The following is a 16,748-nucleotide window of genomic DNA, read 5'->3' as shown; positions in this document are numbered from 1 at the left end:
CCAGCCCTGGGGGGGGCAGCGGGTGGCCAGCCCCCCACTCACCGTCGCGTTGTAGTCGAAGCAGATGTGCGGGCCTCTCCGGTATCGCGGTCTCTGCACCAGTTCGCACTGCTCCGGGCCGTCCGCTGGGCATGGGTGGGGAGTCAAGGAGGCGGCGGTGGCGGCACAGAGGGGGGCGCGGGGCGGGAGGGGGGCGCGCGGCGGGGAGCGGCGGGGGCAGGATACAGTGCGTCTCCTTCTGCAGCAGCCGGCCAGCCTCGCACTGGCTGCACAGCGGCTTCTCCGCCACCACGAAGAGAAGGTTGGTGTTGGTCAGTCTCTGCGCGTGGAACAGCCTGGGGGGCAGAGAGGCGGGGCGTTGAGGCTCGCCCCACCCACCGGGCCCCGCCCCCGTCAGGTCCCGCCCCAGCCCCTAGACCCGCCCCGGCCCCCGGCCCCTCCGCGAGGCTCGCCCCACCCACCGGGCCCCGCCCCCGTCAGGTCCCGCCCACAGCCCCTAGACCCGCCCTTCAGGCCCCGCCCACCTCTCGGCCCCGCGTCCCGTCAGGCCCCGCCCACCGCAAGGCCCACGCCCACCGCCCCTCCTCGGCCCCGCCCCTCCAGGCCCCAGGCCCCGCCCACCTCCCCTCCTCCGCCCCGCCCCTCCAGGCCCCAGGCCCCGCCCACCTCCCACCCTCGGCCCCGCCCCTCCAGGCCCCAGGCCCCCGCCCACCTCCCCTCCTCGGCCCCGGCCCGCCCCGCCCCGCCCCGCCCCGCACCTGGAGCAGTTGCCGCAGTCGATGATGGCGTTGTAGGAGGCGTTCACCGCCCCGAAGTAGTACTGGGTCTGCTTCACGACGCAGCTGCTCTCGCGCGCCTCGGGGCTGCCCTCGGCCTCCGCGGGATCTGCGAGGGCCCCGCGAGCCTCAGCCACAGCCCCCCACCCTGGCAGCGCTCTGGGCCTCAGCTGCGCCAGCCAGGACCCCCGCCGCCCTTTGGGAAGAGGGGGTTTGAGGAGGGGGCCTCCAAAGCCCCTACCTACCTGCCTGGAACCAGCTGTGGTAGATGAGGCCATAGAGGAGCTGCTGGAACAAGGACCTGCAGGGCACGGGTCGCTGAGTGGGAGTGGTCAGCGGAGGCCCGGGCCCTGCCCCGCCTCTCTTGAGCCCTCCCTGACCCCTGCCCCCACCAGGACTCACCAGGCGGCAGCTGAGGTCCACCAGGCCAGGTTAAGGAAGTCTGCAATGGTGGGCTGCGGCAGAGAGAGGCATGGGCTGCCACTTCTGCCCCTGGACCCACGTCTCCCCCAGCTCTCTCCTCACAGGTAGGGTGTCATCTTTGGGCAGGTCTCCCAGCCCCCCATCCTCCATCCCCAGGCCAGGCATTGCTGGGGCTCACCACAAAGACACCCCGGGGTGCAGCACCCAGGTTGCCTGGGGGTTGTGGGGCACAGGCTGCCTGATAGTCGAAGGACTCCTTGCGGGTGTAGAAGGAGTTATTGTAGAGCGCCAGCATCAGGTTGGCATCCACCTCACTGAAGAACCTGCCCACCTGGGGATGCAGGGAGGGAACCACAGTCACAGGGCTGGCAGCGCCACACCCCCAGAAGGCTCAAACTCGACCCCCTCCTTCCACCCTCTTCCTGACCCTCACCTGGTCCCACTGATGGTTCTGGTTTGACAGCACCAGGAATCCCCCGTCATCAATGAGGACACAGAGCAGGTCCTGAGAGGTGGGGAAGGGGGAGGAAGGCGGTGGAGGGCTCAGGCACAGGCCTTCCTCCCCAGACCCTGGCAATCCCCTGGTTGAGTGGAGGGGGTACCACTCCCCCCAGTTCTGGTAAAGCTGTGAGGTCAGGGCGGAGCTGGCCTAGGAGTTGCAGGTGGGAGTAAGAAGGCCAGGAGTGGGGTAGGTGAGGGTTCAGGGCACACCCACCTCATTGTTTACCTCGCAGTCCATCTCACAGTGGGTGCTGGGGCCGCACTGCTGGGCAGAGAGCAAGGACTGTAAGGTGACCACCAGTTTTCCCCCCTCCCATCACCCTTCACGATATGGGTCCCCAGGCCATCCACAACAGCCCCTGCCTCCCCACAGGCACCACAGACACTTTGAGTGGGAGGACTGGTAGAAGTTCCTGGGGGCTCCAGAATGGGTACTGCTGGGCTTACTGCCCCCACCCCTGCCCAAGTACCTTCTGAGGCTGGTCCTGGTGGGTACGATTGCTGGCTAGCACCTTGAACTTCTCAGCCCAGGCCTCTAGATCCAGCTTAACACCCACCACTATGGGGGAGAGCAAGGGGCCATCAATGCCTGCCTGCCTACGCAGCACCCTGCCCACCCTCTCCCTGCTTCCGTCGTGGGCACTCACCTGCTGGCCTCAGGGTGCGTCCACCCAGGCTGAACTCCACAGCTGTGCTGACAAGGATGCCCACCGTGTCGTTCTCCAGCTCCAGAGGCCTTAACAGGGCTGGGGGGAGGCAGTCAGGAGTGGGGGCTGGCAGCCACACTGACCGCCCCATGCTGAGCCCTGAGGACTCAGGAGCCCAAGCCAAGGCTTACCCCAGCCTAAGCACCCAGCACCCAGCACCGTGTCTGGCATAGCCTCGCCCTCTCTCCGCCTCGACCCCAGTCTCGGCCTGCCTTGTGTTTGAGAGGGGCCTCAGAGAGTAGAGCCCAGCCCTGGGTGAGCACACGGGGAGGCCTCGGCTGCCCCTGCTGCTGTGCACCGGGAGGACACTCACCGTCCTGCTGTGGGGGCTTGAAGACATAGCCACGGCTATCCAGGCTGCGGCGGTAGAAACTGGCATTGAAGGGCTCAGGGTTCTCCGTCCAGTCCTCAGCTGCCCTGGTCATCCAAGAAGGCAGAGGTTGATGGAAGGCGTGGCTTATGGGAGACAGTAGTCCAGGCAGGTGCAAAGGGGCCTCTGGGCAGCAGGACAAAGGAGGGTCCTAGGCAGGGTCAGGGGGTCAGGTAGCGGGGTAGGTCACTTACTTGTTGGGGAATACTCGAGTGATGCCGCCGTCAGTGGCAGCAAACACAGCCAGAAGGCTATACCTGGGGGCAGCAGGGAGGTGTGGTCACAGGCCTGCCTTTACACGGCAGGGCCAGGGCCCCTGGGCCCACCCCAGCCTCCTGCTCCCACAGGCTGGGCAGTGCCTACGTGTTGAGATCCTGGTCCCGCCACACACGCTCCACCAGCTGTTGTGTGATGCCTGTGTCCAAGATCAGGTTGTGCAGAAGGAAGTTGTTGCCTGGAATGGGAGGGCAGGGGTGGAGGGGGCAGCTTTTCATGGCTCCCTGCCCCCCCACCCAAGGCTCCAGTGGGAGGCTTCCCCATGACCTGGCCCAGGCTTGGCCTGCATATTTCCACGTCCACCCGGTCCCCGGGTTCCTCGGGGCCGCCCTACCCGGCACTCACACTGCTTGGAGTCCGGAGTCACTTTCTCCATGAGCTCAATGAAGTTTTTCAGGAACTCGGTGTTGTTGTCTGAGGCATTCAGGTCCTTGCAATACTCTCTGGGGGTGGAGGGGGGGCAAAAAGAGTGGGCTTGGGGGGCTGGACAGGGCAGAGGGTCGAGGCTTCCCAACAGGTCTTCCCGTCATTTGCTGAGAAGCCCAGGCCTCAGGGAGGGGCAGGTGTGTTCTTCCAGGCTGCAGCCACTACACGCCTGGCAGGCTCCCGGGTCTGAGTAGGGGCAGAGCTGACAGGAGGATGGGGATCTACCTCCTCCATCCTGGAAGGTTCTCTCCCGGGCACGGCCCTGCAGAGCCTCCCGCCTCTCCTGCGTATCTGGACCCAGATGGAGCACCTGGGAGGCTCTCCTGGTGGGCTCACCCGCCTGTATCTGTCGTGGTCCATGAGCGCAAGGTGGGTGAGCCCCAGCACCGGCCGGTCAGCCGAGTCTAAGACTGTCCTGCCCTCATCCTGCCGCTTCCTGGCTGTGTGCCTTTGGGCAGCTCACTCAAGCTCCCTGAGCTTTTTTTTACATCGTACCACAGAGGACGTCATGAAGTCGGTGGGAACATGCGGGTCCTCCAACTGCCTAGTCCCTCTGCCTGGGATGCTCTTGCCCCAGCGGTGAAGAGGCCAATCCCTCACCTCCTCCAGGTCCTCACGGGGCTCAGAGAGCAGGGGCTGCGGGGTGTGTGGAGGCCTGCTCAGGCTCAGCAACCCAGGAGGCCGTGGCGAGGAGCTGCCTCTCCAGCCCAATTCCTCACTCCCACCCCTGCCACCAGAGACCTCACCACAGGTCCGTACGGCAGCAATTGCGAGAATTTTTCAAATGTGCTGCTTCCCAGGCTCTGCTAGGGCCCACAGTCGGTGAGGGCTCCTGGGCTGGGTCTCAGCCTCACCTGCTCCCTGGCCCCTGGGGCCTCTGTGCACCGCACAGCTTGCACTTCCGGTGCAGAGGCCACACCTGACATACCCAGAGTGACACCCAAACAGCTGGGCTGGAGATGCACGTCCCCTGCAGTCCCCATATATACATTTCTATTTGTGGGTTATGCTATTCACTCACCCAAAACATATTTATTGAGCTCTCCTGAGCCAAAGACACAGAGGTGACAAAAACACACACAGTCCCTGTCCTCAAAGAGCTCCCTGAGGGTCACATGGGTCACACAGGCTCTTCACACATTTCCACAGTCGCTGATGCAGACGGACCACCCCACATTTACATTCGGACTCTTACAAACATCCACAAACACGCATGTACAGAGAGTCACAGAGAGATTTGTGGGTGCATGCGCGCATGTGCACACATGAAGGTGAGGAGTGCCCAGAGCCCACGTGGGGTGCCTGAGAGTGCCCCTGGGTCTCTGTTAGCTGTACCCACCTGCCCTCACCCAAAGCCCGGGTCACAGGGGAGGGCATTACCACCTGGGGGCCCACTGGCTTCTTCAGATGCGGGCCGTCAGGCAGGGGGTGTGCACATGAGGGCTGTGTGTGCATGCTGAGTGCGCTCGAGGGACGTCCAGGCCCTGAACCCTCACTTGTCCAAGCAGCTCCTCAAAGCCCCATCCCCTCCTCCACCCTGTCCTCAGTGAGCCACCACACCTAGACTCAGCACTGCCGACAGGGGCTCTGGCTGGCTCGTCCCCAGACCCACACAAACACTGACTGACACAGGACAAGGACAGGGTGCAGGGTGGGGAGGGGAGGGCACCACAAACCAGAGCAGCAGCTGCCCAGCGAGGTGCAGGCTGTGGACAGCCAGCCCAGGGCACACAGGACTCCTTCTGGTTGCCTGAGGGTAGGGAAGGTCAGCAGAGGGTCCAGAGCCCTCCCGCCCCAGGCCCCTGGGAGCCGGAGCTGCGGGCAGCTGGCCACTGCCGCCTGGTTCAGCTACATGGCCCGGGTATGCACGCGGCCGCACATACGGGGCTATGCAGGGGGGTGGGGGCGACACTGCACGGGACACAGACACACACAGCTCCAGGTAGCAGTGCAGGAGGCGGGCCAGGGCAGTCAGGGTGGGGGAGGACACCTCAGCAAGGCCACACGCAAGCTACCTGGGAGCAATGAAAACATGTCCTTCAGACTCAAAGCTGCTGGGGAGCAGGAACTCAAAATCTGCAACAGAAACGGGGGTTATCCGGCGGGGGCTGGGGAGGCGGGAGGCCAGGGGGCTCAGAGCTCAAGGGGCTGGAGGGATGGGGAAGGGGGTGGCGTGAGGGAGGGGGAGACACCAGCAAAGAGGGAACCCGCCACTTCCAAGTTCAAGTTCGAGCCAAAGAGAAGGGTGGGTGGGGAGGGTGGAGGGCCTGTGGAGACTACAGCATCGCAGGAGGAGGGCAGTTATAGCCAATATGTTGCCCCGGCCCGGTCCTCTGTCGGCAGTGAGTCCCTTGGCGTGGCTGTATATGCTTCCATACGGCTGTATAGCACATATACACGGACACACACACACACATATATATACACACACTGCTATATATATGCATGGTCTGGGGGAGGCACCAGTCTCGCTCTTATCGCATCCATAATGGAAAAACCACATGCTGAACTCCCTTCGCCTCCGCAGAGACTCTGAGGAAGGGAATTGGCTTTTGGCTGCGGATTTTTATCTCTCTTTGCTGCAGCTGTTTGCATTTTGGTAGGTCTTGCTTTTGTTCTGTGTCAGGCATCAACATGGCCAAACCGAGGGGGTTTCTCACGGGCACAGACAGTCCAACCAGAGACGGTGTGGGTGGCTGGGGGCAGGCTGCAGTGCATTGTGGGGTCTGGCGGCCTCCCTAGAGTAGCAGCTAGGTGAGGGGAGACCTTAAGGTGCCTGTGAATGTCCCCACACTGTGTGAGGAGGGTCTGGGAGCCGAGAGGGGACAGGAGGGTTGCCTGAACCTGTATACCTGCCCTCTTGGGCTGGGAGCATGGGGGCAGGTGTGGAAGAAGGGCTGGGTCTCCCCCTTCCTAGGACCTCAGAGGAGCCAGGGAGGAATGCTGGGGGCTCTGGAGAAGGCGTGGGGTGCTGCTGAGGGATCCACCTATTGGGCCTGCGCACGCGTGTGAGAGTGACATGAGTGTGTGTGTGCATGTATGCAACTATCTCTGTGTGGGTTTCTGGGGGAGTCTGGAGATGGGGCCACTTGGGCTCCTCTGTGGCCTCTCCCTGCCCAGTTGGACTGGCTATCTTGCTGGTCTTCAGCTAGGAGGTGTCCCTCTGCCCTCCGCCTGTCACACTCTGGGTAGTCCACTTTGCCATCCCTTCACCCAGATTCCAACCTCTCAGTCACCCCAGGGCTTTGCTTTTGCAGAGGAGGGGTCCTCCCTGTTCCCCAATACTCCCACAATGCACTGCAAGATTCCAGGGAAGGGGGACTTGGGGTGCCTGGGGGAGCTTGGCAGTCACTGGTTGGACTGTTGCTTTCTGATAGGACTGTGAGGCAGGGTTTGGGCACAAGCCGACAGGGAAGGGGTGGGGGGGGAGAGAAAGAAAACAGGAGGTGGGGGAGCAGGAAGGGAGGCTATGCTGTGGTCATCACTGTTGCCAGGGCCCTGCATTTCTGGGGTCCCTGGGAGGGATGTGGAAGGGGGAGGAAAGACAACTCAAGCCAGTGGAAGTAGGGCATGTCCCTCACCCCACCCAGGCTAGTGGGGGCAGCTGTGTCCTCTGTGCTGAACTAGGCTGAACGTGGCCCCAGGGCTTCTCGGGGAGCCCCTGCTTCCAGGCCTTGGGGACCAAGGACAGGACAGCCCCTCGTGGCTCTCCATTCCCATCTGCCCAGGTGTCCCGTGGGAGGGGTGTGTCTCTGTGCACCTGGTGTGCCGCTGTCTCCCCTGTCCTCAGCCCCTTGTTCTCACCAGGGCCTGCGAGTTCACTGCCTACCTGTCCTGGAAGTCTCTGGTCTCACATCCAGCCTGATTCCCTCCAAGCTCTTTTGCTGGCCCTTGTGGTCCAGACAGATCCCCTTCCATTCCCAGCCAGGCTCACAGTCCCTGAGTCTGCCTTTATTTAACAAGGGAGCACCTTCTCCAACCTGTCCAGTCTCCCCAGGAGCACAGAGCACCCCAGGGCAGGGCTGGGCTGGTGGCCTGAGCAACATCTTTGGGAGCAGCGGGGTGGCAGGGGGCAGGGTTTCAGCACCCTGGCCAGTGCCCAGGACAGTGGGTCTCCTCTGCTCTCCAGGTGGCCTGGCTACTGCTCTATCTTGCCCCCCCCACCCCCCTTCAGGATCAGGGCCAGAGGCTTCCAAAGCCTCTGTCTCCTCTTGGGAGTGCCGCCAGCTTCTGCAGCCAGCACGAGGTCAGAGGAGGGAGAACTATCTCAAAGGAAGCCCCGTGTGGCTGGCCCTTTCCCATAAGCCTCACGTAAGTCCCTCCCAGGACTGATCTACCCCCTGCATCTCAGGCCCCTGCGCTGCTGGGTAGGAGGTGGTGCAGAGGCATCCAGCCCTGTCCCCACTGTTGAGTTGTCTTGGGGGGACAGGGAAGGGGGGCAGGGGCCTGCCCAGAGAGGTCCAGGAGGATGAGGAGGGGCCTGAGCTCTCAGAACTCTTTGGAGAACCACCCTGCAGGTAGGGCGGGGAAAGGGCCGCTGGCTCTAGTAGGGATCAGAGGAAAGGCAAGAACTGGAGGAGCCAGGGGGATGCTGGGAGGGGCTCTGGAGAGCAGGGGTGTGGCCGGTCCTGGGCGGGGAGGGGGGCAAGCAGGGGCGTGAGGGTGGGTGGGTGGGGAGAGGAGGGTGCACTGGTTCTGAATATACTTGCCCTTCAGTTTGCTGATTGGCACTGGGACAGTCCACCAAGAGAGAAAGCGAGGAAAACAAAACAACACAGACACAAAAACAAACGAAAAGGGGGAGGGGAGGGGGGCACAAACAATATTTTATTCAATGGCTGTTTGAATGAAAATATTGTGTCTTATCTTCATACCGAAAGGAAACTTCTTGCAAAAAAACGACATGAGAGAGAAAGAGAGAGCGAGAAAACTCAAAGGAGATGAGCCCCAGTGGGCCAGGCAGGGGGGGCGCCCGGTGGGGCCAGAGCCCCAGCCTCCCTCCCCGCGACCTCGGGCGGTGGGCAGGCGGGGCCACAGGCTCCGGGAGGCCCAGGGCGAGCAGGACATGCAGGGGTGAGCCGCAGGCAGAAGAGTGGGGGAGGGGGGGAGGGAGGGAGGGGGGCGAGGGGGGCAAGGGGGAGGGACAGGGAGCCCGGAGCAGAGCTGAGGGGAGAGGGAGGGAGAGAGGATGGGAGGGGGGCCTGAGACAGGGAGGGAGACCACAGGAAAGGGGGAGGGAGGGAATGTGGGGGGGAGAAACGGAGTGAGCAGGAGGCAAGGAGAGAGAGGGAGACTGAGAAGGTGGGGGTGCAGGGAGCAGAGAGGAGGAAGGAGGGAGAAAGAAGGAAGGGCAAAGAGAGGACGGGCAGGCGAGAGTCAGATGAGGAGGCAGGTGAGTCAGGAGGAGTGGGGGGGGGACCGCAGAGGGGTTGGAGAGGGGAGAGACCCTGGGGGTGGCCCCTCAGGGGTGAGAGCTGCAGGGAGGAGAAGGAGGGGTTCAGGAGGGTGTCTTCCAGGAATGCAGCCCCCAGGGGTGTGCGGGGGAGGCAGGCTAAGGAGGGAAGACACCGAGTAGGAGAAACCAAAAACAGAACCTCAACGGAAACCATGAGAGAATGGTCTGGAACCAAATCTGAGAAAAGGCGGGCATGCAGATTTCCACAGACTTTCCGGGCTGGTGTCCCAGCCTGCGGGCGCCTGGGGGTGGGCAGACTGGGCAGGAGGGGCTGCCTGGCTGCAGGCCGCTGGCTCTGCTGCCTGAGGCTGGCCAGGGTGCAGGGCAGAGGCAGGGGTGCAGGGCACAGGCAGGGGCTGGCCACTTACACTTGACCTGCAGGATCTGGTCGCTGAGGTTGGCTTGGAGGTAGAAGGTGCTGTAGGGGGGCAGCACGAGCCCCAGGCTGGGGGGGCAGGGGAGGGGCTCGGTCACTGCTGGGGAGAGGTGGGCCACGCAGGCACCCCCTCCCCACGGCCTTGGAGCTGGGGAGAGACCCGGGCTGTGGCCTCCCCTCCCCTGACCAGCAGGGACATCTTTCCCTGTTTAGTGGTGGGAGATTCATGGCCTAAGGGCCTGGACCCTTCACTCCCCAAATTCTCCTGGAGACCTCAGAACATCCAGCCAAAAAGCGAATCTCCACCCCACCCCTCAAGCCCAGCAGCCTCCCCCAACATACCAACTGCCCGGCCAGCCTCCTCCATCTGGCCGGCAGCAAACTCACAAGGGGCAGGACACTGTCAGTGAGCTAGGCTGGGGTGGGAGCTGCAGTGCGAGTGGGGTCCCCAGTCCCCAGGCTCAGGCCATGTGAGACCAGCTGAAAGCGGGCTGGCACTAACACAGGGAGGAGCGGCTCAGGCCGCTCCTGAGGTGAGTGAGACAGCTTATGCTGCCGAGACCTGACCCACAGGGGACCGGCTCTGGGGCTGCGATGCCGTTGAGAGGCCTGTGAATGAGGGAGACAGCCTGGGTGCAGACACCCAGGGATACAATCCAGGCGGGAGGGATGGGAGAGGGTGGGGGGGCGCAGGGAGGCATCAGATGTATGTCTTGTCTCTGTCCTGTGCTCCCAGGAGATGGCACTTGTTCCTGAAGGGTCAGCAAGAGGCCCTTGGGGACTGAGCGTCATGGGGTGAGAGGTGAGCAGCGCTGGCTGCAGGTGCCCCGCTGCGATTTGGCACACTGGTGTGGGGGGCAGTCGGGCTCAGCTCTGGCCTTGGGGCACCCCCGCCCTTCCCTGCCTGCCCAACCTTGGCCCCACTCACCTGTAGTTGGTGCTCCTTATGGGCACCCAGGTGTAGTTCCGCATCACCTCATCTATGTACCTCTGGGAGGAGAGGCTAGGTCAGGCACTTGTGCTGGCAGGCGGGTGAGGTGCAGGGAGGACAATGTCCACCCCAACTCTGTCCCTCCTCCACCACCTGCTCACCTCGTCCAGGGACTTGACCAACGTTCTGATCTGCTTGTGGCCCCTGTTGCCATCGATCATGCTCCGACGGATCTAGAAGAGCAGAGACGTGAGGGGCGGGGCCCACCTTTCTCTGCTGGGGTGGCCCACCCCTGCTCCCCTCCTTCCGCACCTCCTCCTTGTTTCCGTCTTCCAGCTCGGCGTCCAGGAAGTCCAGGGTCACAGGCTCCCGGAAGTTGGTGGTCTGTGACAGGCAGGGCAGGAAGTCAGGGGGCCCCACCTCACAGGGCCTAACCCCCTCCAGGCCACCCACATGGCTTACCTGGGGCTTGAGGTTGGGGTGCAGCAGCACATAGCCGTTCAAGTCAATGGCAAAGACGTAGCCGTTGGCTCCAAGCTGCAGGTGTAGATTGGGGGGGGGGTGGCTCAGGGCCTGGAGGGCTGGGCAGGGGTTCCCCAAGCTCTGGACTTCTTCCTCCTGCCTTCCATGAGGCTGAGGGGTGCCATCTGCCTGCCTGGGCTGGGCCCCTACATGCCACGGGGCCCAAGCCTCCTTCTCAAGCCACGCCCAGCAGGCTGGTGCCCCTCACGGAGCAGCGCTGGCCTAGGCTGACCAGCTCTGTGGGACCACCGTTGGTTTGGCAGCCTGTCCTTCCCAGCCCATCGCCGGTTCTAATGGAGCAGTCAGCCGATGGCTCCACCTCCACTGGCCCCACAGGCTGCTGCTGCTCCCCTTGCCCCACCCCCTTACTGCCTCCTCCTGGTCCCCATCTCTAGAGCACAGCTGGAGGAATGGACCCTGGAATCCCACAGGCCTAGGGTGTCCCTTCCATGTGGAAGGGAAGGAGAAGTGAGACTCTGGACCCACCCTTACCTCTCAGTAGTTTTCTCAGTGCCCGTGGCCTGTGTGTGGCTCGTTCACATTCCTCATCTGCCTCCCCTTTCCCGACCAAGCCTCAAACTCCCTTTGCCACAGGCCCGGGGCCAGCCGCACTGATCCTGCCCCTTCCCTGGGTTACGATTCTGTTTTTCACCTTCAGGCCTTTGTCCAGAGGACTCCCTCTGCCTCTAAGGTACGCCTTCCCTGCCTTTCTACCCAGCACGCTCCTGCCATGTGTAAGCCCAGGGGGCATCAAGCTACAGCCCGTGGGCCACACCTGGCCCACCTCCTGGTAATGTACAGCTGCCAGCTAAGAATGGCTTTGACATTTTTAAATGCTTAAAAAAGATCAAAAGAACAATTCTATTTCATGACATGTGAAAATTAATCTGAAATTCAAATTTCAGTGTCCACAAACAAAATTGTGCTGGAACACAGCCATGCCCATTTGTTTGTTTTGCCTGTGGCCGTGTTCCCAATACAACAGCAGAATGGAGTATGAATGTGAGTACCGAGGCTGGCCGGGCCTCAAACAGTCAGAGTCTGGCCCTTTACAGAAAGTCTGCGGACCCCAGCTCTAGGCCCAAGGTCATCTCCTCCGGAAGCCTTCCCTGACTGCCTGAATGCAGAGGTCTCTATGGGGGTGTTCTAATCACCATCAAGTCTCCTCCGCGGCCTGGCTGTGTCCCCATGGGCGGCAGGGCAGGGCGAATGTGCAGGCGGACACTCACCGTGTAGTTGGGAGTCAGCCTTTTGATGTCATTCAGAGCCACGTCGATACCCATCACGCCCAGGATCAGCTGGTTCTGGGAGCAGAGGTGTGGGTCTGCAATGGGCTCAATTCCATGGGGTGCCCCCTGCCCACCCCCATGCCCAAGGCCTCACGCGACTCTCACTGTCCGACTTGCAGGCCTGCCATCCCTCCTCTACCCCAGACCTGCTATGGGGATGCCAACCCTCCCCAGCCACACCTCATTCTTCCCCAGTGTGGGGGGGGTCTCACCTTTTTTTCCCCAGGGCCATCCTGCGTCAGGTTGAATACTGGGAGGGTCCCTGTCACCACCAGCCCCAGCCCCTGAAGGGAGAGGAGGACAGCTTGGTCTCCTGTGGCCAGCCATGCCCCCACCCCAGTGTTCAGAGCAGGAGCTCAGGTGCAAGCTGCCTTTCCTGCTCCTCTGCCTGGTTTACCCCCACAATGGGGCCCTCAAGGGGCACGACACTGGGCACATCCGTGGGGGAAGGTCACCAGCCCCACCCCCTCCTCGCCCAGAGGCTTTACCAGCGCATCCTCATACACGTTGGTCCATTGCACCTGCTTGGCCTCCTTGCCCGCCAGGACCATGGGCCTGCCCAAGACGTCTAGATATTCCTGGGGAAGGGATTGTAGGCAGGGGTCGAGAGTCTGTCCTTCCCACCACGCTTCCCTGTTCTGCCTCCGCGTGCATCGTCACGCCACCAGAGGGCGCTCTCACCCCACAGCAGCTCATCATAGCCACTGTCCCTCCCCCTACAAGCAGGGGGCTGGAGCAGGGGGCCCCCCACAGCCTCACCTGCGTGTTGATGCGGATGGCTCCGATGGAAGGGATCTCAAAATAGTAACCTGTGAGGGAAGGCAAGGCAGAGGCGGGCCTGGGTGGTGTTCAGGACCCACAGACAGAGGCCCTGGGGTATGTCCGCGGCCCTGACTTGTCCCTCAGGCTCCTCCCTCCCTCTCTTCTTGGTGTCACTCCCCCTGAATCACGTCCTGTTAGTGCTCCCTGCCATGCGCTGTAAACTGGACCGATGCTCTATCAGGGGCTGTGAGTGCAGGGGTGTAAGGAAGCAGAGCGGGGGGAAGAGAGGAGCCTGAGGCCTGAGGTCTCTCGTTCTAGGCTGGCGGTGACATTCAGAGTCCACCCAGGGGACAGGCCCAAGTGCAAGGAGAGACAGACCGACCAGCAAACAGACACAGGGGCAGACGAGCTGGGAGACGGAGGGACAACGGACATTCAGACAGATGGGCAAAAAGATGCTCAGTCAGATGGACAAGTTAGCCAGACGGAGAGACAGATGAACAGCCACACGTAGGGAGAGATGGACAGTGGATGGGCAAGCAGCTGGACATACGGAAGGACAGGCGGGCAGCCAGCCCGAGGGATAGCAGAACGCGGCAGGCAGGCCTGGGGGCGGCGACGCCCGGACGAGGTACCTTTGTTGGCGCAGGCCATCCACTGCAGGGGTGTGACATCATAGTTGTGCTGCCCCACGGAGAAGGTGAACACTCGCACCTGCGTGGGGCCGGGGGTCACTGCCGCGGCTGCCAGAGCGCAGCCCTGCCCCGCGCAGGGCCCAGGTCCGGGGCCACCCCCGCCCGGGCCGAGCCTCACCGTGCGGTTGGGCCAGTTGTACTTCTCGAAGACGTCCTGCACGCGGTCCTCGCCCCCGTCCGTGAACATCATGATCACCTTGTTGCAGTTGGCACGGGTGATGTTGGACTGGGCAGGAGGTGGTGCGGGGTCAGGTGGCTCCAGCCTCTCCCGGTGCAGGCACGGGTCTCCCGCCCCCCGCAGGCCTGACCCGCTGGCCTTCCTCCCCCACAGCAGATGTTGCTATCTGCCCGAGCTGCTTGTTGGGTGCTAACAAGGCCATTTGTCTTGATTTCCCGGGTGTCCCCCAGCCAGGGCCCTTGCCCGCCCGAGCCACCCACAGGGCTCACGTTCTGTAGCTGGTCAAAGGCATACTCAAAGCCGGCCTTGTAGCCCGTGGTGCCCTTGGCCACCATGCCCTGCACCGCATCCTTGAACACCTTCTTGTTCCGCACGTTGGCCTGCACCAGGTGCGTGAAGCACGACACAGGCTGTGCCTTCTCGTTGAACTGCGGGGACAGCGAGGATGGTGGTCACACGGGCCGGGTGGGGGTGACCCGTTCCTGGCCTGCCTGCCCGCCCTGGGACTCACCGAGGCCACGTTCACATAGTCGTCGTCAGAGAGCGTGTCCAGCATCTCGCAGACGGACGTCTTCATCAGCTTCAGGGTCAGGCCACTCACGCTGCCACTCCTAGGGAGGTCACAGAGGCGCCAGGTGAGCCTCAGGTGTTCTCCTGCCATCCCCCCAGTACGTTCCTGGGCAGAGCTGGGCCTCAGGTGTTCTCCTGCCATCCCCCCAGTACGTTCCTGGGCAGAGCTGGGCCTCAGGTGTTCTCCTGCCACTCCCGCAGGATGTTCTGGGGCAGCAGATTCTAGCCCCTGCCCTACCCCCCCCCGCCTGCCAGCACTGCTCACTCACACATCCACAATGATGACCATATCCTTGGGCGATGAGGCTCCCTGGATATACCTGCCCAGGAGAAGCTTCAGTTAGGGCCAGCCTCACCGGGACTGTGCGGGTCCTTCCACCCACATACCGATTCAATATATTTCCACTGAGCAGCCACACAGGGCTCTGGGCACTGAGGATATTGCGTTTAATAAAAGCGTCCTTGCCCGTGACACGAGTGACCTGGTCCCCTAGCCCGTGAACGACCCTAAGGAGGAGTAAGCAGGTAATCCAGAGAGGGGACTGGAGGCATGGCCCCTGGTCTCAGTGGCCTGCCCTGGTCCCTAGCCCAGGCTGAGGTCCCAAGGGCAGAGTCCTAGCTGTGTACAGGACTGAACAGGTGGCAGGGAGGGAGAAGGTCGTGGGCTACCGCAGGCGAGGGAGAGCGGAGGGAGGCTCAGAGGGGTGGGGGGGGGCTGGCCAACTCCACAGAGGACACATCCACCCTTGGGAACCTCCAGTGGCCCCATCGCTCAGTCCCGAGGGGGTGGAGTGCCAGGCAGTGAACGGGGGCAGAGGCAGCTGGGAGGCCTGCCTGGGTGATGGGATCCATTTTCCAGTGGCAACGATGTGTGAAATGAAAATTGGATAGAGCTGGCTGCGCCCTGCTCGGAGGCCTGGATATCGGGAGGGAGGGGAGCGGGTGGGAGAGGTGGGGAGCTGAGGGGGTGCCCCTGCCCAGCCCCTCCTTGCTCGCTCACCAGGGTCTCCTTCGGACATCGTACAGGTCGATTTTCTTGGGGGCTCGCCATGGGGTGGCTGTGGGGAAAAAGGAGGTGCATGGGTCCCACGGGGAAGGGCTCGGCCCCGCGTAGCAGGCGCTGAGGGAGTGACCAGGCCAACCTGCAGCCTATGGGCTGAGTGGACGGGCGGGGCGGGCAGGCTGGCACCCACCTGGGTAGTAGCGAGTGACGCCTGTGGCGCTGCCGAAGACCTGCCAGAGCAGCGTGGGGTCCTGCCTGCGGTTCTCGGTGAACACGTTCTCCAGGGCCTCTGTCCAGTTGAGCTCATTGAGGATGACGGTGGCTGTGGGGGAAGCGGGGGCGCTGGGGTGGGAAGCACCTGGGCTGTCCCCTGCTGAACCTCACCTCGACGACACTCATGCACGTGACCCCCACTTAGGAAGCCTCGCCTGCCCTCTGCCTACCCAGGCTCTCCCCCATTCTCCCCCAGGCTCAGCTGGGGCTGCACCAGCTCCTCCAGGAAGACTTCTGGGTCCTCACCCCCTCCCAAGTCATCGAAGACACAGCTCAGCCTACCCTGCAGCCAGGCCCTACATGATCAGGGAGGGCAGCTGTGACCTGTGGCCCTGCAGAGGGGCCACCCAGGCGGCAGGGAGTTGTATGTTGGGATGCCGATCCAGCATGTTGCTGGAGCTGGCGCGGGTCCCCCGGGAGCTCACCCACTCAGCATGCACTCCGGGCTGCAGCCACAAGAAAGCAATTAAGGGCTCGATGATGGGGCTGGAATTATTCAGCTATTAAGGTACCTGATAAGCTGGAAGCCTCTCAGCTCCACGATTAATCAACTGGGGCCGGGAGCAGGCGGGGCGGGGTTCTTGGAGGGACAGGGTCTGTCTGTGCCATGATCCTGCTCCAACCCAGACAGGCATGTACGAGCAGGCCACACACACACACACGCACGCATGCACGCACGCACACACAGCCTGCACTCCCCAACAGTGTACCTGCATCTAACCTCTGTGATTCCAGCCAGGTGTGTGATCCCCTCGCCCCTGAACCTACCTGCCCAGCCGCTCGACTGCTGCCATGGGCACAAGGACTCACACATTGAGACCTGCACACCCTCTGTACCTACAGGACACCAACAGGTCCTGTTCTCACAGCCAGTCACCCCACCCACCCTTTCCCCCAGCCTCCCTGGCTGCACATGGCCAGACCCACCCCTGTGCACACTCGCAGAGCAAGGCTTCTCTCAGATGAATGGACTCCAGCCTGCAGAGCCCTTCATCTGGGCAGGGACTCAGATGGCCAGAGCAGTGTCCCTGAGCCCTAACTCGGGACAGCCCTAAGTCTGCCAATGTGTGCGTGGTACATGTTCTCGCAGGTGCGGTGTACCCGTCTCTGCCTGAGGGACTCAAAAAACCCCAGCAGGCGTTGGGCACCTGCTATTGCCAGGTATCTGTCCTCACCTCTCCCCTAGGGGCAGTCTCTTCTACCTCCTTTTTTCCC

The 16,748-nt window shown here is 62.7% G+C and overlaps 1 protein-coding gene across 10 annotated transcripts in view; it reads right to left on the bottom strand.

Moving 5' to 3' along the window:
* The window catches only part of CACNA2D2 (calcium voltage-gated channel auxiliary subunit alpha2delta 2), a 110,691-nt gene that overhangs the window by 2,098 nt on the left and 91,845 nt on the right, over positions 1 to 16,748 (bottom strand). The window contains exons 7-38 of one of the 10 annotated variants that reach the window (XM_087824699.1): positions 15,451 to 15,582; positions 15,258 to 15,315; positions 14,527 to 14,577; positions 14,199 to 14,298; positions 13,957 to 14,115; positions 13,628 to 13,735; positions 13,450 to 13,528; positions 12,812 to 12,861; positions 12,541 to 12,630; positions 12,265 to 12,336; positions 11,993 to 12,067; positions 10,704 to 10,778; positions 10,554 to 10,625; positions 10,403 to 10,474; positions 10,239 to 10,300; positions 9,303 to 9,379; positions 8,189 to 8,209; positions 5,495 to 5,555; positions 3,399 to 3,496; positions 3,141 to 3,231; positions 2,972 to 3,034; positions 2,721 to 2,824; positions 2,348 to 2,446; positions 2,171 to 2,259; positions 1,915 to 1,965; positions 1,633 to 1,704; positions 1,378 to 1,530; positions 1,179 to 1,231; positions 1,022 to 1,077; positions 759 to 885; positions 226 to 335; positions 43 to 125 (exon numbers count right to left, since the gene is read on the bottom strand). In XM_087824699.1, the coding sequence (XP_087680825.1) occupies positions 43 to 125; positions 226 to 335; positions 759 to 885; positions 1,022 to 1,077; positions 1,179 to 1,231; positions 1,378 to 1,530; positions 1,633 to 1,704; positions 1,915 to 1,965; positions 2,171 to 2,259; positions 2,348 to 2,446; positions 2,721 to 2,824; positions 2,972 to 3,034; positions 3,141 to 3,231; positions 3,399 to 3,496; positions 5,495 to 5,555; positions 8,189 to 8,209; positions 9,303 to 9,379; positions 10,239 to 10,300; positions 10,403 to 10,474; positions 10,554 to 10,625; positions 10,704 to 10,778; positions 11,993 to 12,067; positions 12,265 to 12,336; positions 12,541 to 12,630; positions 12,812 to 12,861; positions 13,450 to 13,528; positions 13,628 to 13,735; positions 13,957 to 14,115; positions 14,199 to 14,298; positions 14,527 to 14,577; positions 15,258 to 15,315; positions 15,451 to 15,582 (2,663 nt within the window). Of the gene's footprint in view, positions 1 to 42; positions 133 to 225; positions 336 to 758; positions 886 to 1,021; positions 1,078 to 1,178; positions 1,232 to 1,377; positions 1,531 to 1,632; positions 1,705 to 1,914; positions 1,966 to 2,170; positions 2,260 to 2,347; positions 2,447 to 2,720; positions 2,825 to 2,971; positions 3,035 to 3,140; positions 3,232 to 3,398; positions 3,497 to 5,494; positions 5,556 to 8,188; positions 8,210 to 9,302; positions 9,380 to 10,238; positions 10,301 to 10,402; positions 10,475 to 10,553; positions 10,779 to 11,992; positions 12,068 to 12,264; positions 12,337 to 12,540; positions 12,631 to 12,811; positions 12,862 to 13,449; positions 13,529 to 13,627; positions 13,736 to 13,956; positions 14,116 to 14,198; positions 14,299 to 14,526; positions 14,578 to 15,257; positions 15,316 to 15,450; positions 15,583 to 16,748 lie in introns of all 10 variants that reach the window. The other 9 variants (XM_087824697.1, XM_087824700.1, XM_087824698.1 and 6 more) reach the window with 9 other exon arrangements.

The sequence above is a fragment of the Miniopterus natalensis genome, chromosome 15, assembly GCF_054644295.1.
Source record: "Miniopterus natalensis isolate mMinNat1 chromosome 15, mMinNat1.hap1, whole genome shotgun sequence".
NCBI lineage: Eukaryota > Metazoa > Chordata > Mammalia > Chiroptera > Miniopteridae > Miniopterus > Miniopterus natalensis.
Note: the sequence above shows the minus strand (reverse complement) of the source record. Positions and strands in the feature narration are given on the sequence as shown.